Consider the following 19,865-nt stretch of genomic DNA (forward strand, 5'->3'; position numbering starts at 1 on the left):
CCTGACATCACCTTTAGAAAGAGCATTGCTCCCACGTCTGACAGATTTCCATCTGAAATAGCTGAAGCATTGCTAAACAAGGCAGGTCACCAGCAGAGAGTCTACCGGCACCATGTATATGATACCTCTGTGTTTTTATCATTTTGTCATTGCTGGGAAGGGTAAGCAAACTTCGGATAGAGCCCTGAGATGGGAAAGGAAACTGGCATGTCGCAGAGGTGACTGTGACAGTGGCACTGAGTCAGGCTTCCCATTTCCTGATGTAAGGAGACTTTTCTGAGGGAATTGGAAATCCTTGGGAAGACCGTGGGCCATGTTGTAGGACAAGAATGGGAGGTGCTCCAATTTTCTTGAGCATACATTTTGCAGAGTGGGGAATAGAAGATGCCAATATAGGAAAGCATGAGGCAGGATGGGCAGAGAGTGTTCGTGCCCAGCATCCTTTCCCGGGCTCCGAGGTATCTGGAGTTGGAGGCCTTCCTGATGTTGAGATGGTGTGTGGTATTGAAATGCCCACAGTGAATCCTATCTCCCACCAGAGACCATCCCTTGTGCTGTTGCTGCCTTCTGCCCTGGAAGAGACGTGATGCAATGTGAGAACTGGGACTTCAGGGTTTCCTCTCCCTGTGGTGTATTTTCTCCATTTTGGTTGTGTCACCAGACACATTGTGAAAGTCAGAATGTGTTTCTGACTTTCACAATAGGGACTTGTCCTGTGTTCTTTTTCCAAGGATGTTTTCACTGTATTTCATATTATGAAGTCTTCATGGAGAGAAGTGTGACCCAAGGCAGGTGTTAGAAACGGGAATTGTCTTTTCCTGCTCCCCCTTTCACCCATGTTGTGGCCTGCATTCCCGGCCAGTAAAGTGTCATGATATATACTGGCCTGTTTTGATGTACTTTTAATATTTGAATCAGCAGCGATAACCTTAAAAAATCCATGCAAACCTCCTTTTCAACCAAAAATTCCCAATCCGTCCCCAAATTGCCCTACACATTAGATATCATCCATTACACTGCCGTGCTCGCCAGCATTTTGGTTTTTTTTTCACAGCATGAAATCAATGCCCATTGCCATTAGAGGTGTCCCAACATCATGGATTTACGAAAGGCAGGTCCTGCTTCCCTAAGCTGATGTCCTTCTATGAGAACGTGACCCGCTTCGAGGATGAGGGAAAGGCTGTGGGTGTTGTTTACCTGGACTTTAGTAAAACCACAGCATTCTCCTGGAGAAACTGTCTGCTCATGGCTTGGATGGCTGTACTGCTTGCCAAGTAAAAAACCTGGCTGGTGGCCGGGCGTGCAGATTTGTGGTGAATGGAGTTCAATGCAGTTGGTGGCCGGACACAAGTGGTGTTCTCCAGGGCTCAGTACTGCGGCCAATTGTGCTTAATATCTTTATCAATGACCCGGACATAGGGACTGAGAGCCCCCTCAGTAGGTCTGTGGGCAACGCAAAGTTGTGCAGGAGTGTTGATTTGCTTGAGGCTAGGAAGGCTCTACAAGAGGGATCAGGACAGGCTGGATGGATGGGCCGAGGCCAGTTGTGGGAGCTTCAACAAGGCTAAGTGCTGGTTCCTGCGCTTGTCTCATAACAACCCCAGGCTTTGGGAATAGTGCCTGGAAAGCTCCCCAGAGGAAAAGGACGTGGGCATGTTGGTTGACAGCTGACTTAATATGAGCCGACGGTGTGCCAAGGTGGCCAAGAAGGCCAACAGCGTCCTGCCTTGTATCAGAGATAGCGTGGCCAGCAGGACTAGGGAAGGGATTGAACCCTGTACTTGACACTGGTGAGACTGCACATCAAATACGGTGTTCAATTTTGGGTCCCTCGCTACAAGAAAGACATTGAGGTGCTGGAGCATGTGCAGAGAAGGGCAACAAAGGTGGTGAAGAATCTAGAGAGGAAGATTTATGTGGAGCAGCTGAGGGAACTGGAGTTGTTTGGTGTGGAGAAAAGGAGGCTGAGGGGAGACCTCTAGAATTATGTGAAAGGAAGTTGTAGCAAGGTCTCTTTTCCCAAGTAGCAAGCGATAGGATGAGAGGAACCAGCCTCAAGTTGTACCAGGAAAGTTTAGATTAGATATTAGGCAAAATTTCTTCACCAGAAAGGTTCCTGCTTTCAGGAAAAAGCTTCCCAGGGAAGTGGTTGAGTCACCATCCCCAGAGGTATTTAAAAGCTGTGTAGATGTGGCACTTAGCGACATGGTTTACTGGTGGACATGGCAGTGTTAGGTTAATGTTTGGACTTGATGTTCTCAAGGGTCATCTCAACAGAAATGACTCTATGATCATCTTTGGGAATACTATTGCTCCCAGGTGTCTAAGATTTCCATCTGAGATTGCTGAAGCATTGCAAAACATGCAGGATAAGCCGCAGATAGTCTGCTGGAAACCGTGTCTGCGATACCATCTGTATGTTTTCTTCCACACAGTTGATATTGTGAGTGTGCTTGCGTTTCGGTATTTGGTGGTGTTCTCTTGAAGAATAAAATCCATGTGGACTGGGATCAGAGCTGTCAAAGGTCTAACCACAGAATTTTTAAGAACTCTACTGTGTCACAAAGCAATCAGGGTGAAGTTCATGCACCTGGGAAGAGTCTGCGAGACACCATGTGGCTTTGCACCCATCCATATGTTCTTTGTGCTGATTGTGAGGGAAGGTAAGGATGTGCAAAGGCCTGGGTCATGCTCAGAGTGGGGTTTAGAGCTGGAGCATGTTACTGTGGTGAAGCAATGTCTGGGCATTGTGGCAGTGATGCTCTGAGTGGCATGGAGTAAGGCCTGGGCATCTGTCATGGGGAGAGTGACTTTGATCAGGAAAGAGTCTTACCTGATGGAAATGGAGATGCTGGGTAGAACACGGTCTGTGTCATTGGGGAAGGACTGGAGAACGTCCGCTTAGCTGGAGATACCATTTCTCGTGGTGTGTCATAGAGGATGCCAGTAGAAGTGCTTGAGAAGGACCCGGTGCACAGGGTGGCTTGCCTGGGATCCTCTCAGGACCTCCAGAAGTTCTGCATATCCTTGCACCCTGCTTTCCTCCGTGGTCTTCCTGTGAGATGTGAAGACATCTGGCGTGGGCTTCTTTAATCCTTTGCTCCTGAATGTGGTACATTGTTGATCAAACAGAAGGTTTTTGAAATTGGGATCACTTTGTCTGCCTTCTGTGAAGGTCTCCTCGGTCCTTCTCTCTGCTCATCTCCCTTGCTAGGCAGGGGAAGAAGTGCTCTTCCTACTCAAGATGATGAAAAAGCTAGCATTTCAGTGCAGTGGGGTGAGATCCTTTGCTTTTCTGCTCTCAGCAAAAACTCCCACTCTTTCACTTTTTCCTTTTCTTGCATTGGCAGTGTGTTTTTGGGAGTGGATGATATGCAGCTGGTGGAAATTTGTCAGCTGTCTGGTTGCAGAGCTAAGAGCATTTTGCCATTGGTGTGTGGGATGGCTTTTCCACTCTCCTGAGCTGAGGTTGGCATTGAGAGAATGTCCTTAGCTTTCAGGTCATCCTTGTGCTTCCCCTGTGGTTAAAAGTGCATAAGGGAGCACTGCGCACTGTCCAGCGATTTTGAGTTTTTGCAGAACGTGAGTAATTTTTTTCTACACAGGTTCCCCAGAAATCCATGATAACATTAAGAGAAAATGTCCCTTGAAACCAATTCTTCTGCCCTGGAAATGTTCCTTTTTCTGAAAAAGCAAGCAGTGATGCTGCAAGTAAGTCAATGACAGCTAAAGAAGATGTGTTTGAGAGACAGATAAAATTTTGTTCCTGTTCAGTCGTGGTATCTCCATGTTGGATCGACCCAATAGTGCCTGGATTATAATGGCTGTAGGTGTGGAGTAGCAAAGCATGACTGCCTGCTGTCATTCCTTTCCTGGTGCTTCCAGGCAGAGTGTGAGCTGGTGGCAGCAAGCACAGATGGAGGAGGAACCCCAATGCATTTCTCTGAATGGAAGTGTTGGGTTTGGAGGGGCTATTCTTGGTGAAAATGCTGTGCTGTTAGCTTTGTGGCTTTTGTTTGGCTGTGTGATGGGTGGCTCATGGTGATGAAGGAGAGGGGGTGACTAGTGCACCTGGGTACGGAGTTTCTTTCTGTGTTGTTCTGGCAGTGCAACCCCTGCCTCTGAGGGAAAGCAAGAGCTTTCCATACATTGTGCAGGTGGAAATTGAGGCCAGAAGAACAGCTCTTCATCGAGATACATGAAGAGTGCTCGAGAGCTGTGATTGCTCCGTTCTGTTTCAGCATTCTTGGAGGATTGTCGTGCTGAGCTGAGGTGGGTTTGAGTTCCTGAATGAGAGACTCCACTGTGTTATTTGGACTCTCTGAAGCCTATTTGCACAGATGTCCAAGTACCTGGGGTTTGGGTTTGTGTCTGAGGAGGTGGTGGATTCTGTTGTGTTGTAGCAGAGCTGTTCTTTGCTGTGGTTTGCCTTGCTCTGTTATTTGTTGGGTCCTTGAGTTGAATGGAGGAAGGAGATGTTGGAGGGGCATGCTTTGGTGGACAGCAGTAAGATTGTTCTGTGTCCAGACGGATGGGAGGTGGTGGGGAAGAGGAATGAGCTTTCTTGCAAAGGGCATGTCCGTGCTTCCTGGCAAGATGGTGGTGACCTTTTAAAAACATTTTGGCAAAGGAACTCTAGGATGGAAGAGACAAGTGTGGAAGCAGAAGAGAAGGGGAGGCAACGCTAGGACATGGTGAGTCAAGAAAGAGAAAGGAAGAGAGAAAGGAAGGATAAAAAGAGAAAAGGTGTGCAAAAGAAAAAAAGAAAGGAGGGACCCTTGGCAAGTATGAAATAAGCAAATAAGGAAGAAAGAAGGAAGGAAGAGATGATTGAGGCAATGACCAGCATGCACCAGCATTATGTAGACACGCTGATTGAAGTTGAGGAAGTCAGCATGCTCCGTACTCAGGGACCCTCTGGAAGGGTTGAGGAAGAGCAGTGAGGAAGAGGAATGAGAAGTCTTTGCCAAAGGGCATGTCCATGCTTCATTGTGAGCCTGGTGTAGTCATTTGGAAAACTTTTAGGTAAAGGAAAGAAAAAAAGATGGAAACAGAAGTGGAAGACAGTGAAAGGCAGGACAGGGAACAGAAGACATGAGGAAAGAGAACAAGGAAAGCGAAGAGAAAGAGAAAAAATGGCGAGAACAAAAGAAGAGCAGAAAGAAATGAAGAAGGGAGGAAAAGGAAAAGAAGGACTTTATGCAAATAAAATGAATTAAAGAAAGAAAGTAAGAAAAAGAAAGAAAGAGGGAAGGAAGGAAAGAAGGACAGAAAGAGGGAAAGAAGGGAGGAAAGAGATAAAAGGAAAAAAGAAAGAAAAGAAACAAGACAAAGAAAGGAAGAAACCTTAAAGGAGATTAGCAGGAGGCACCGACGTTACCTCTCGGCGGTGAACGGAGTTGGTCCCCATGAGCCTCCGGCTTGGTCAGAGTACCGCGCGCTCCGGCGCGGATGCCCCGTAATTAGCGCTGACGCGCCGTAATTAGCGCTGATGGCTCCGTCTTTGATCGCCGCCGCGGCGCCGGAGGCGACTGGGGAGCTGCGAGCGGGGCTGAAGACGAGCGAAGGGTGGGAAGGGAAGGGAGAGGGGAGTAAAGAGTAGTGGCCGTCAGGGCAAGAACGGAAAGGAGAAGTAACTGAAGAAGGAGGCGGAACAGAAGGAAGTACAAAGAGGAGGAAGAAAAAAGAGAAAGAGGCGGGGGAAAGTTGTAAGGAGAAAGGGCGAGAGAGAGAACCGATGGAAAAGAGCGCACTGCCGGGAGAAAGGAAGAGAAAGGAAGAAAGCGAGAGGAAGAGCGAGGAAACGAAGGGAATGTAGGCGAGCGAAGAAGGCGCTCTAAGGGCAAAGCGAGAGGAAAAGGAAGCGGAGAAGGGGAGTCCGGTGCGGCGGCGGCGGAGATGCGCAGCGCGGGTGCGGGGTGGCGGGCGACGGCGCGGAGCGTGCGAGGCGGCGGAGCAGCACACGGTGTCGCTGCAGGCTCAGGAACGGCGGCGGAGCGGCGAGGCGGCTCCGCCCCGGTGCGGCGGAGAGCCCGGCTGTGAGCGCGGGGGGGCGGCGCGGGGCGGGCAGGAGAGCCGGAGCGTCCGGGCGGGTGCCACTGGCGGCGGCGGCGGCGGCGGGGGCGATGGGCGTGTGCTGGGGGCCCGTGTTGCGGGTGCTGGTGCTGCAGGCGTCCTGGGCGCTGTGCGGCGGGCAGGTGCGCTACTCGGTGCCGGAGGAAGCCGAGGCCGGGACGGTGGTGGGGCGCCTGGCGCAGGACCTGGGCCTGGAGGCGGGCTCGTCGGAGGCGCGGCGGCTGCGGCTGGTGGCGCAGGGCCGGCGGGCGAGCGTGGAGGTGAGCGGGGCGAGCGGGGCGCTGGTGGTGAGCTCGCGGCTGGACCGGGAGGAGCTGTGCGGGAAGAGCGCGGCGTGCGCCCTGCGCCTGGAGGTGCTGGTGGAGCGGCCGCTGCGCGTCTTCCACGTGGAGCTGGAGGTCACCGACATCAACGACAACGCCCCGCGCTTCCCCGCCGCCCGCAAAAACCTCAGTTTATCGGAGAACTCCCCTGCAGGGTCTCGGTTCCCGCTGGAGGGCGCGTCGGATGCAGATGTGGGAGCCAACGCGCAGCTCTCCTACACACTCAGCACCAGCGAGTACTTCTCTCTGGATTTACAGAAATCTAATGAGCGAAATAATTTACCCGATCTTGTTTTAGCGAAACCTCTGGACCGGGAGACGATGCCCGAGCACCGGCTGGTGTTGACGGCGAGTGACAGGGGCCGGCCGTCGCTGACGGGGACATTGGAGCTGGTGATCTCGGTGCTGGACGCAAACGACAACGTGCCCCAGTTCAACCAGTCGGTGTATAAAGTGCAGCTGCTGGAGAGCGCTGCAGAGGGGACGCTGGTGGCACGGGTGAACGCCACGGATCCGGACGAGGGAAGTAACAGTGAGGTGACATATAGCGCTAGCAACTTCATTCCCCTGAGTGGAAGAGATGTGATTATCGTCAATCCGAAGACGGGGGAGGTGCGACTCACGGGCGCCTTGGACTTTGAAGAAGTCAGCATATTTGATTTTCGTATAGAAGCGAGAGACAAGGGGTCCCCTCCGTTGTCGAGTCACTGCAGCGTGGAGCTGGCGGTGCTGGACGTGAACGACAACGCGCCGGAGGTGTGGGTGACGTCGCTGTCGGTGCCGGTGCCGGAGGACGCGGCGGTGGGGACGGTGGTGGCGCTGCTGAGCGTGTCGGACCGGGACTCGGGGGCGAACGGGCGGGTGCGGTGCGCGGTGTGGCCGGCGGCGCCGTTCGGGCTGGTGGCGACGTTCGCGGGCTCGTACTCGCTGGTGCTGCGGGAGGCGCTGGACCGGGAGCGGGTGCCGGAGTACGAGGTGGAGGTGCGTGCGGAGGACGGCGGGGCGCCGCCGCTGCGCGCCAGCCGCGGGGTGCGGGTGCCGGTGTCGGACGTGAACGACAACGCGCCGGCGTTCGCGCAGGCCGTGTACACGGTGCTGGCGCGCGAGAACAACGCGGCGGGCGCGGAGCTGGCGCGGCTGTGGGCGCGGGACCCGGACGAGGCGGGCAACGGGCGCGTGAGCTACTCGGTGGCGGAGGGCGGCGTCGGGGGCGCGTCGTCGTCGTCGGCGGGCGGGGGGTGGCGCGCGGCGTCGAGCTACGTGTCGGTGGACGCGGAGAGCGGGCGTCTGTGGGCGCTGCAGCCCTTGGACTACGAGGAGCTGCAGGTGCTGCAGTTCGAGGTGCGGGCGGTGGACGCGGGGGAGCCGCCGCTGTGCGGCAACGCCACGGTGCAGCTGTTCGTGGTGGACGAGAACGACAACGCGCCGGCGCTGCTGCCGCTCGCCGGCGGCGGGCCGGGGCCCGGGGCGGGGGTCTCGTCGGCGTCGGGAGCGGTGTCGGCGTCGGGCTCGGGGGCGTTGTGGGCGTGGGCGTCGTGGGGGGCGCCGGCGGGGCAGGTGGTGGCGAAGATCCGCGCGGTGGACGCGGACTCGGGCTACAACGCGTGGCTGCGCTACGAGCTGTGGGAGCCGCGGGGGAAGGGCCCGTTCCGCGTGGGGCTGTACAGCGGCGAGGTGAGCACGGCGCGGGCGCTGGAGGAGGCGGACGGCGCGCGGCACAGGCTGGTGATCGTGGTGCGGGACCACGGGGAGCCGGCGCGCTCGGCCACGGCCACGCTGAGCGTGTCGCTGGTGGAGGGCGCCGAGGCGGCGCTGGCGGCCGCGGGCTCGTCGTCGTCGGGGGCGGGGCTGCGTCCGGCGGCGGGCGCGGAGGGCGGTGCGGCATCGGCGTCGGCGACGACGAACGTGTGGCTGGTGGTGGCCATCTGCGCGGTGTCGAGCCTGTTCCTGCTGGCGGTGGTGCTGTACGGGGCGTCGCGGTGGGCGCCGCGTGCGGGCGTGCTGTCGGGGCCCGGGCCGGCGACGCTGGTGTGCGCCAGCGAAGTGGGGAGCTGGTCGTACTCGCAGCGCCAGAGCCGGAGCCTGTGCGTGTCGGAGGGCGCGGGCAAGAGCGACCTGATGGTTTTCAGCCCCAACTTCCCGCCGCCGCCCTGCCCCGCGGCGAAGGAGACGCAGCCGGAGCCGCCCGCTCTCCTGGACACGGTCAGTGGCCCTCCCTTTCTCGCCCCTCGCCCCTTGTCGCCCTTGTCGCCCTTGTCGCCCGGCCCCTGGGTGGGGGCTGGTGGGAGGCGGGCTCATCCCCCGGGGCCTGAGGGCGGTGGGTGCTTGGCGGGCGCTTATGGCTCTTAACGGCACCTTTGCATCGGCCTTCGCGTCCTTGGCGGCGCCCCCCGGCTCCTGCTTTGGGGGAGAACGAAATAACGGTGTTGCCCCACGGAGTAGCAGTGTCCGTCCGCAGCTGAGGTTTGCTGTTCCGGCTGCGGGTTGTTGTGCCGTGGAATAAAATCGCTGCCGATTGCGATGAGACGGGCCACGGCATCGGCTTTAGAGCAGCTCTTGCTTCGTGGTGTGTAGCATTTCGAGCTGAGCTTGCTGAAGGAGCGCAAGTCAGTGGGCCGTGCTGGTCCCGTTCCCCCCGGCACTATTTACTGCCTTAGTACCGTTGTGACTGCTGCCCGTGCTGGTATCAGCTGTGGCTTCTCGTCGAAAACACTGCATTCCTCCACTTTCTTCCTCCTCTGCCAGTGACGTGATACAAGGTGACGTTTGGGACGTCAGGGTTTTCTGTACCCGTGCTGTAATTTCTCCATTTTTACTTGCCCACCAGAGTCATTGGAGGAAATGGAGGTGCAGGGCAGAATGTTGACTGTATCCTTGGGGCAGAACTGGAGAATCTCTGCTTAGCTGGAGATCCCGTTTCCCACGGCATGGGAAAGAGGATGCCAGCAGAGAACCTCAAGAAGAGGTTGGGCATACGGTGCTGCTTGCCAGGAATTGTGTCTGGACCTCCAGAAGTGCTGCATATCCTTGTGCCATGTTGTTCTCTTCTTGTGTATCCATGCAGTGGAATGGGATTCTTTTGAGGTTCTGAATATCTCTCACCAGACCCAGGTCATTGTGCTGCTTCCTGACTGATATAGGCCAACGTTTTCACTGCTTTTTTTGGGAAAATTGTTGTGGGAGGGTAGCGCTTCCACCTGCTGTCCTTGTGCAGTGGTGGGCATCCACAGCATCTTCCACAGCGGTTGATGTTGCCATGACGGTTGCTTGCTCTTCCTTGGGCAGGATTTGTAAGGGGAGGTAAGGAGGAAGGTATAACCTTTGGGTGCTTGATTTGCCCTACTTGTGCACTTGCACAGGTGGCACTGCTAGAGATTGTGTGTCCTCTTGTCAACATGAACCATTCTTATATATGCATAAAACCAAACCCTGCACAGCAGCCCAGCTCTGGTGTTCCATCGTAGAAACGCTGCGGAAATCCTTGGGAAAGGCCATGGGCCATGTCATAAGAAGAGGATAGTGGGAGATGATGTGATTGTGTGGAGAAGATATGTCCCTGAGTGGTGAATGGAGGATGCCTAGAGGAAAGCATGAGGCAGGGAGGCCACAGAGTGCTCTGCTGCAGAATCCTTTCCGAGGTTCCAAGGGTCTGGAGTTGGAAGCCTTATTGATCTTGAGGTTGTCTGTGGTATTAGAAAGCCCACAGCGTCTTTTTAGGTTTTCAGATTCTCTCACCATGGCCAGTAGGTTCTGGTGCTGCTACCTCATGTAAGGTGACATGTGATGCAAGGTGAGATTTGGGACTTCAAGGGTTTCTCTCCCCATGGAAAGAAAAATTCTCCATTTTGCTTCTACCACCAGAATCATTCAGGAAGTAGGGAAGGCATTGCAGACTTTTCCTAAGTTCTTTTTCCAGGTATCTTGTTGCTCTCCTTAGTAGCATCAAGTGTTCTGGCAGAGGAGAGTGACCCAAGGTAAGTGTTAGAAAGGGGGTTTTTCTTTCTCTTTTCCTCCACACCTGCCCCCAAGCTATGGATTTGCGTGCATGGCCAGAGATATAGCATGAAATACACCATCCTGTTTTGATATTTTTTTCAATGCTTGTATCACCAGTCACACTGTTTCAAAAGCGCTGGACATCTTATTTTGTGAAAAGAAAAAACAGAGAAACAAACAAACAACAAACAAAACCCAAGACCAAAGCACTGCCCCTTCCCAACAAAACCCTAATCAACTTTTCCTACACAGTCAATATCATCCGTTACGGTGGTGTCCTTGTCAACATTTGGGTTTTTCTCTCAGAGTATGAAGTCAATTCCATTGCCATTCAGACCTGTCCTGACATCATCTTTAGAAAGAGCATTGCTCCCAGGTCTGGTACATTTGCATCTGAGGTAGATGGAGCACGGCCAGACATGAGGGGTCAGCAGCAAAATATCTGCTGACACCGTGTATATAATATGTCCGTGTGTTTTTTATGGTGCTCTCACTGATGGGAAGGGTAAACAAAAGTTGAATAGAGCCTTGAGATGGGAAAGGACACCTGGCATGTCACAGTGGCACTGAGTAGGGCCTAGACATTTCCTGATGTGAAGAGACTTGTCTGAGGGAATTGGAAATCCTTGGGAAGACCATGGGCCATGTTAGAGGACAAGAATGGGAGGTGCTCCACTTTTCTGGAGCATACATTTTGCAGGGTGGGGAATGGAGGTTGCCCATAGGAAAGCATGAGGCAGGATGGGCAGAATGTGTTCCTGCCCAGCATCCTTTCCCAGGCTCCAAAGGTGTCTGGAGTTGGAGGCCTTCCTGATGTTGAGATGGTGTGTGGTATTGAAATGCCCACAGTGAATCCTATCTCCCACCAGAGACCATCCCTTGTGCTGTTGCTGCCTTCTCCCCTGAAGAGATGTGATGCAAGGTGAGAACTGGGACTTCAGGGTTTCCTCTCCCTGTGGTGTATTTTCTCCATTTTGGTTATGTCACCAGAGTCATGATGAAAGTCAGAAAGGCGATATGGACTTATCCCATGTTCTTTTTTCAAGGATGTTTTTGCTGTAGTTGGTAGTACAAAGTGTTCATGGAGAGGAGTGTGACCCAAAGCAGGTGTTAGAAATGGGAATTGTCTTTTCCTGCTCCCCCTTTTGCCCAGGCTGTGGCCTGCATTCCTGGCAAGTGAAATGTCATGATATATACTGGCGTGTTTTGATGTTCTTTTAATATTTGCGTCACCATCGAAAACCTTAAGGAATCCGTGCAAACCTCCTTTTCAACCAAAAAATCCCAACCCATCCCCAAATTGTCCTACACATTAGATACCATCCATTACACTGCCGTGCTTGCCAGCATTTCGGTTGCTTTCTTACAGCATGAAATCAATGCCCATTGCCATTAGAGGTGTCCCAACATCATGGATTTATGAAAGGCAGGTCCTGTTTCCTGGTAGGAGCAGAAGCTGATGTCCTTCTATGAGAAGGTGACCCGCTTCGAGGATGAGGGAAAGGCTGTGGGTGTTGTTTACCTGGACTTTAGTAAAGCTTTTGACACTGTTCCCCACAGCAGTCTCCTGGAGAAACTGTCTGCTCATGGCTTGGACGGCTGTACTGTTTGCAAGTAAAAAACCTGGCTGGTGGCCGGGCATGCAGAGTTGTGGTGAATGGAGTTCAATGCAGTTGGCCGGACACAAGTGGCGTTCTCCAGGGTTCAGTACTGGGGCCAGTTGTGTTTAATATCTTCATCAATGATCCGGACATGGGGACTGAGTGCCCCCCGCTAAGTTTGCAGACGACACCAAGTTGTGCAGGAGTGTTGATCTGCTTGAGGCTAGGAAGGCTCTACAAGAGGGATCTGGACAGGCTGGATGGCTGGGCCGAGGCCATTTCTATGAGATTCAACAAGGCTAAGTGCCGGGTCCTGCACCTGTCTCATAACAACCTCAGGCTTTGGGAGGAGTGCCTGGAAAGCTGCCCAGAGGAAAAGGACCTTGGCGTGTTGGTCGAGTGCTGACTCAACATGAGCCGGCAGTGTGCCAAGGTGGCCAAGAAGGCAAACAGTATCCTGGCTTGTATCAGAGATAATGTGGCCAGCCGGACTAGGGAGGTGATTGATGCCCTCTACTTGACACTGGTGAGACTGCACATCAAATATGGTGTTCAGTTTTGGGTCCCTCGCTACAAGAGAGACACTGAGATGCTGTAGCATGTGCAGAGAAGGGCCACAAAGGTGGTGAAGAATCTAGAGAGGAAGACTTATGTGGAGCAGCTGAGGGAACTGGGGTTGTTTGGTGTGGAGAAAAGGAGACTGAGGGGAGACCTCTAGAACTATGTGATAGGAGGTTGTGCAAGGTGGATGCTGGTCTCTTTTCCCAAGTAGCAGGTGATAGGATGAGAGGAACTGACCTCAAGTTGTGCCAGGAGAGGTTTAGATTAGGTATTAGGCAAAATTTCTTCACCAGAAAGATTCCTTTTCTGTGGAACAGGCTCTCCAGGGAAGTGGTTGAGCCCCTACCCCTAGAGGTATTTAAAAGTTGTGTAGATGTGGGACTTAGGGACACGGTTTAGTGGTGGACATGGCAGTGTTAGCTTAATGGTTGGACTTGATGGTCTCAAGCCCCTGTGATCATCTTTGGGAATAGTATTGCTCCCAAGCATGTAAGCTTTTCATCTGAGATTGCTGAAGCATTGCAAAACATGAAGGATAAGCTGCAGAGGGTCTGCTGGACAGCTTTTACACGATACCATCTGCATGTTTCTCTATGGTGCTTTTCATTGATGGAAGGGTCTCTGAAAGCTGGACTGAAAGGAAACGGTGGCATGTTCATGGTGGTGAATGTGGCAGTGGCACTGAGCAGGGCTGGGGCATCTCCTGATGTGAAGAATGACATTGAACAGTGGGAGGACTTGTCTGCGGGAAGTGGAAATCCTTGGGAAGAGCATGGGCCATGTTTTAAGAAGACAAGACTGGGAGATGATCTCCTTGTCTTGAGAATGCATGTTGCAGAGTGGGGAATGGAGGATGTGTAGAGGAAAGCATGCATCAGGATGGCCACAGAGTGTTGGTAAGAGGAGATGAGATGCAGACTGCTGAATGTTGTTTGATGAGCTATTTCCAGCTTGTTTTGAGAAAGGTGTTGTGAGAGTGTAGCACTTCAACCTGCTGTCCTTGTGCAGTGGTGGGCATCCATAGTAGCTTCCACATCAGTTGATGTTGCCATGGTGGTTCCTTGCTCTTCCTCAGGCAGAGTTTGTAAGTGGTTGTGCTGAGGAGGTGGGCATAATCTCTGTGTGCTTGATTTTGCCTACCTATGCACTTCCATTGTTGGCCTTGCTAGAGATGGTGTGTCCCATTTTTGTGCTTAACTCAGATATGTGCATGTTCATGCCAAATCTTTCACAGCAGCACAGTTCTGGTTTTCTATGGTACAAGTTCTCCCATCCAGTTGATATCGGGAGTGTTCTTTGGCTTCAGCATTTGGTCTGCCTTTGTCCAAAGACAAGATCTGTACAGACTGTGATGAGAGCTGTCACAGCCCTAATTGCAGGATGTTTAAGAACTCTAACATGGAGCTCTGGGGTGTTGCCATCTGACATTGCTGAAAAGACACAAAACATTCAGGGTGAATTTCATGCAGGGAAGAGTCTGCCAGACACTGTGTGGCTTTGCATCCCTCCATATGTTCTTTGTGCCATTCGTCAGGGAAGGTGAGGATGCACAAAGGCCTGGGTCATGCTCAGCTTGGACTCTATTGCTGGGGCATGCTGTTGTGACAGAGAGATGTCTGGGTACTGTGGCAGTGAGCCTCTGAGTGGCATGGAGTAGGGCTTGGGGCATGTGTCATGGGGAGGGTGACTTTTAGTGGGGAAGAGTTCTCCCTGAGGAAATGGAGATGCTGTGTAAAACATGGACTGTGTCATTGGTGAAGAAGTGGAGAATGTCTGCTTAGCTGCAGATCTGATTTTGGAGGGCACGTGAAAGAGGATTCCCATGGAAAACCTTGGGAAAATGCCTGTCACACAGGGTTGCTTGCCCAGGATCCTCTCTGGATGTCCAGAAGCATATGCTTGCATCTTAGTGTTCTCTGTGCTATTCCTGTCAGCTGAGAAGATATCTGCCATACACACCTTTAACCTCTTGCTTTTGATGGGGAATGGTGTAGGTCAAACTGAGGCTATTCCAAATTTTGATCAAATTTGGCCAGCCTTCTCTGAATGTGCCTTGGTTCCCTCTGTGCTCTTAGTCTTGCTAGGGAGGGGAAGAAGTGTTCTCTATATTCAAGATGTTGGCAAACCTTGCTTTTTGATACAGGAACAGGATCCTTTGGTTTTCTGCTCTCCTCTTACCAAAAACTCTCACCCTTTTGGTTTTTCTTCTTTCACATTGGCAATGTATTGGTGACCCAGGATGAAATGAGACTGCTGAAGTTTTGGCAGTTGCTGGGTGGCAGAGTTTCAGGCAGTTGGCCATCAGTGTGAGGGATGGCTTTTCCAGTGTCCTGAGATGAGATTGACATTGAGAGAATGTCCTTAGCTGTCAGGTGTCACTCCTGCTTCCCCTGTGATATAAGTAGATAAGGGAGAACTGCACACAGTGATTTCAAGGCTTTTGCAGAATGTAGGTAATTTTTTCCTGTCCAGGTTCCCCAGAAATGTCTGATAACATTATGGGAAAATGTCCCTTGAAACCAGTTCTCCTGTCCTGAAAATGTTTCTTTTCTGAAGAAGTGACCAGTGATACTACAGGTGAGTTGCTCATGAGTTTGAGACAGCTGTACTTTTTACCTGTTTAGTTGTGGTATCTTCATGTTCGATCGACCGAATGTTACCTGTATTGGGAGTTGGACTTGATGATCCTTCTGGGTCCCTTCCAACTTGAGATACTCTCTGATTCTATGATTGGACCAGAAAAGCACCACTGTCTGCTCTCAGTCCATTCTTGCTGCTTCCAGACACAATGTGTGCAAGCTGGAGGAGGGTCCCCACTGCGTTTTGCGGAGTGGATGTGTTGGACATCAAGGGGATGTTCTCAGTGAAAATGCCATGGTTTTACCTTTGTGGTTTTGATGGGTGGATCATGCTAATGAAGGAGAGGTATCCCGTGGGGATTAGTGCTCCTGGGTATGGAGGTTCTTGCGGTGTTGTTCTGGCAGAGCATGCGTGCCTGAAAGGAGACACAAGACCTTGACATTCATTGTGCAGGTGGAAAATGAGGCCAGAAGAACAGCTCTTCATCAAGTTACATGAAGAGTGTTCAGGAGCTGTGGTTGCCCCGTGCTTTTATAGTCTTCTTGGAGGATCAGTGTACTGGGCTGTGATGGGTTTGAGTTCCTTAATGAAAGACTCCCCAGTGTTGTTTGGACTCATTAGAGCCGTTTTGCACAGATGTCAAAGTACGTGGGTCTTGGGCTTGTGATTCAGAGGGTAGTGGATTCTTTTCCTTGAGAGGATGGGGGCTGAAGAGTGTGGTCTTATTCCAGTACGGGAGGTGAAGTCTCGCATGGGGAGGTGAAGTCTCGCATAGACTGGAGGAAAGCAGGAATGTTGTTCCTCATGTGCAGAGATGGAAGGTGGCAGGGTAGAGGAATGAGAGCGCTTGCCAAGGGGCTTCTCCATGCTCCACGACGGGAGTGATGTAATATTGTAGAAAATATGTGGGTTAATGAGACAAAGCAGAGATAAAGAGAGAAGAAGAGAAGGGGGGTGGAACAGGGCAGGGAAGAGGAGGAGAAAGCAGGGTAGGAAGGAGGGAGGGAAGGAAGGAAGGAAAGGAAGGAAGGAAAGGAAAGGAAGGAAGGAAAGGAAGAATGCAGAGAACAAAGCATGCAAAAGAAAGAAAGAGAGAAGAGAAAGAAAGGAAGAAACGATACACGATTTTACTAGCATGCACTGACGCTTTCACTGTACAGAGAAAGGGGGGAAGGAGAGGAAGGAGGAATGAAAGCAGGAGGGAGGAAGAGAAAGAATAAAAAGAAGGAAAGATACAAGAAGGAGTGAGCAAGGAAGCAATTAACAAAGGAAGGAAGATGACTAAGAGGAGAAAGAAAGAAAGGAAGAAACCGCAGAGGAGATTACCAGGATGCACCGACGTAACCTTTAGACGCCGTTGGTCCCAAAGAGCCTCCGGCTTGGTCGGAGTACCGCGCGCTCCGGCGCGGATGCCCCGTGATTAGCGCTGATGGCTCCGTCTTTGATGATCGGCGCCGGAGGCGACTGGGGAGCTGCGAGCGGGGCTAATATCGAGCGGAGGGTGCGAAGAGAAGGGAGAGGGGAGTAAAGAGTAGGGGCCGTCAGGGCAAGAACGGAAAGGAGAAGTAACTGAAGAAGAAGGAGGCGGAACAGAAGGAAGTACAAAGAGGAGGAGGAAAAAAAGAGAAAGAGGCGAGGAAAAGTCGTAAGGAGAGAGGACGAGAGAGAGAACCGATGGAAAAGAGAGCACTGCCGAGAGAAAGGAAGAGAAAGGAAGAGAAAGGAAGAAAGCGAGAGGAAGAGCGAGGAAAGGAAGGGAATGTAGGCGAGCGAAGAAGGAGCTCTAAGGGCAAAGCGAGAGGGAAAGGAAGCGGAGAAGGGGAGTCCGGTGCGGCGGCGGCGGCGGCGATGCGCAGCGCGGGTGCGGGGTGGCGGGCGACGGCGCGGAGCGTGCGAGGCGGCGGAGCAGCACACGGTGTCGCTGCAGGCTCAGGAACGGCGGCGGAGCGGCGAGGCGGCTCCGCCCCGGTGCGGCGGAGAGCCCGGCTGTGAGCGCGGGGGGGCGGCGCGGGGCGGGCAGGAGAGCCGGAGCGTCCGGGCGGCGGCGGGGAGCCGTGCGGGGCCCGGGCGGGTGCCACTGGCGGCGGTGGCGGCGGGGGCGATGGGCGTGTGCTGGGGGCCCGTGTTGCGGGTGCTGGTGCTGCAGGCGTCCTGGGCGCTGTGCGGCGGGCAGGTGCGCTACTCGGTGCCGGAGGAAGCCGAGGCCGGGACGGTGGTGGGGCGCCTGGCGCAGGACCTGGGCCTGGAGGCGGGCTCGTCAGAGGCGCGGCGGCTGCGGCTGGTGGCGCAGGGCCGGCGGGCGAGCGTGGAGGTGAGCGGGGCGAGCGGGGCGCTGGTGGTGAGCTCGCGGCTGGACCGGGAGGAGCTGTGCGGGAAGAGCGCGGCGTGCGCCCTGCGCCTGGAGGTGCTGGTGGAGCGGCCGCTGCGCGTCTTCCACGTGGAGCTGGAGGTCACCGACATCAACGACAACGCTCCGCGCTTCCCCGCCGCCCGCAAAAACCTCAGCCTGGCGGAATCGTCACTGCCGGGGTCTCGGTTCCCGCTGGAGGGCGCGTCGGATGCAGATGTGGGAGCCAACGCGCAGCTCTCCTACACACTCGGCCCCAGCGAGCATTTCCGTCTGGATTTACAGCGGAGTGAAGAATACCGAGAATCCCTTTTTCTGGTACTGATAAAATTGCTAGACCGCGAGACGATACCCGCGCACCGGCTGGTGGTGACGGCGAGTGACGGGGGCCGGCCGTCGCTGACGGGCACGATGGAGCTGGTGATCTCGGTGCTGGATGTGAACGACAACGCGCCCCAGTTCGACCAGTCGGTGTATAAAGTGCAGCTGCCGGAGAGCGCTGCGGAGGGGACGGTGGTGTTGCGGGTGAACGCTACGGATCCGGACTTGGGAATATATGGAGAAGTGATCTATGAAATTGATACTTTCGTACCTCCTTTTGCCTCAGACGTATTCAGCATCGATGCGAACAGCGGGGAGATCAGACTGACGAGCGCCCTGGACTTTGAGACAGTTACGTTCTACGACCTGCACGTTAGGGCAAAAGATAAGGGGACGCCGCCGCTGTCGGGTCACTGCAAAGTGGTGGTGGAGGTGCTGGACGTGAACGACAACGCGCCGGAGGTGTGGGTGACGTCGCTGTCGGTGCCGGTGCCGGAGGACGCGGCGGTGGGGACGGTGGTGGCGCTGCTGAGCGTGTCGGACCGGGACTCGGGGGCGAACGGGCGGGTGCGGTGCGCGGTGTGGCCGGCGGCGCCGTTCGGGCTGGTGGCGACGTTCGCGGGCTCGTACTCGCTGGTGCTGCGGGAGGCGCTGGACCGGGAGCGGGTGCCGGAGTACGAGGTGGAGGTGCGTGCGGAGGACGGCGGGGCGCCGCCGCTGCGCGCCAGCCGCGGGGTGCGGGTGGCGGTGTCGGACGTGAACGACAACGCGCCGGCGTTCGCGCAGGCCGTGTACACGGTGCTGGCGCGCGAGAACAACGCGGCGGGCGCGGAGCTGGCGCGGCTGTGGGCGCGGGACCCGGACGAGGCGGGCAACGGGCGCGTGAGCTACTCGGTGGCGGAGGGCGGCGTCGGGGGCGCGTCGTCGGCGGCGGCGGGCGGGGGGTGGCGCGCGGCGTCGAGCTACGTGTCGGTGGACGCGGAGAGCGGGCGTCTGTGGGCGCTGCAGCCCTTGGACTACGAGGAGCTGCAGGTGCTGCAGTTCGAGGTGCGGGCGGTGGACGCGGGGGAGCCGCCGCTGTGCGGCAACGCCACGGTGCAGCTGTTCGTGGTGGACGAGAACGACAACGCGCCGGCGCTGCTGCCGCTCGCCGGCGGCGGGCCGGGGCCCGGGGCGGGGGTCTCGTCGGCGTCGGGAGCGGTGTCGGCGTCGGGCTCGGGGGCGTTGTGGGCGTGGGCGTCGTGGGGGGCGCCGGCGGGGCAGGTGGTGGCGAAGATCCGCGCGGTGGACGCGGACTCGGGCTACAACGCGTGGCTGCGCTACGAGCTGTGGGAGCCGCGGGGGAAGGGCCCGTTCCGCGTGGGGCTGTACAGCGGCGAGGTGAGCACGGCGCGGGCGCTGGAGGAGGCGGACGGCGCGCGGCACAGGCTGGTGATCGTGGTGCGGGACCACGGGGAGCCGGCGCGCTCGGCCACGGCCACGCTGAGCGTGTCGCTGGTGGAGGGCGCCGAGGCGGCGCTGGCGGCCGCGGGCTCGTCGCCGTCGTCGTCGGGGGCGGGGCTGCGTCCGGCGGCGGGCGCGGAGGGCGGTGCGGCATCGGCGTCGGCGACGACGAACGTGTGGCTGGTGGTGGCCATCTGCGCGGTGTCGAGCCTGTTCCTGCTGGCGGTGGTGCTGTACGGGGCGTCGCGGTGGGCGCCGCGTGCGGGCGTGCTGTCGGGGCCCGGGCCGGCGACGCTGGTGTGCGCCAGCGAAGTGGGGAGCTGGTCGTACTCGCAGCGCCAGAGCCGGAGCCTGTGCGTGTCGGAGGGCGCGGGCAAGAGCGACCTGATGGTTTTCAGCCCCAACTTCCCGCCGCCGCCCTGCCCCGCGGCGAAGGAGACGCAGCCGGAGCCGCCCGCTCTCCTGGACACGGTCAGTGGCCCTCCCTTTCTCGCCCCTCGCCCCTTGTCGCCCTTGTCGCCCTTGTCGCCCGGCCCCTGGGCGGGCGCTGGTGGGAGGCGGGCTCATCCCCCGGGGCCTGAGGGCGGTGGGTGCTTGGCGGGCGCTTGTGGCTCTTAA

At 55.5% G+C, this 19,865-nt stretch overlaps 2 protein-coding genes across 2 annotated transcripts; both read left to right on the forward strand.

Annotated features, from left to right (window-relative positions):
* The first annotated feature begins 4,458 nt into the window (after positions 1-4,458).
* On the forward strand, positions 4,459-8,922 carry LOC309409828 (protocadherin alpha-8-like). The gene has a single exon (XM_082006060.1). It carries the CDS (start codon positions 6,126-6,128, stop codon positions 8,745-8,747), a length of 2,622 nt encoding a protein of 873 aa, XP_081862186.1. The 5' UTR covers positions 4,459-6,125; the 3' UTR covers positions 8,748-8,922.
* An 8,129-nt stretch (positions 8,923-17,051) lies between these two features.
* LOC309410041 (protocadherin alpha-6-like) lies at positions 17,052-19,865 on the forward strand (the record flags this gene model as incomplete). Its single annotated transcript, XM_082006358.1, has 1 exon — positions 17,052-19,865. Exon 1 carries the CDS (start codon positions 17,238-17,240, stop codon positions 19,863-19,865), a length of 2,628 nt encoding a protein of 875 aa, XP_081862484.1. The 5' UTR covers positions 17,052-17,237.

This window comes from Phaethon aethereus, assembly GCF_964289735.1.
Source record: "Phaethon aethereus genome assembly, chromosome: 14".
NCBI lineage: Eukaryota > Metazoa > Chordata > Aves > Phaethontiformes > Phaethontidae > Phaethon > Phaethon aethereus.

What these genes read in the sequence shown, in the direction of transcription:
- LOC309409828 (XM_082006060.1), top strand. Translation starts at nt 6,126, where the DNA reads ATGGGCGTGTGCTGGGGGCCCGTGTTGCGGGTGCTGGTGCTGCAGGCG.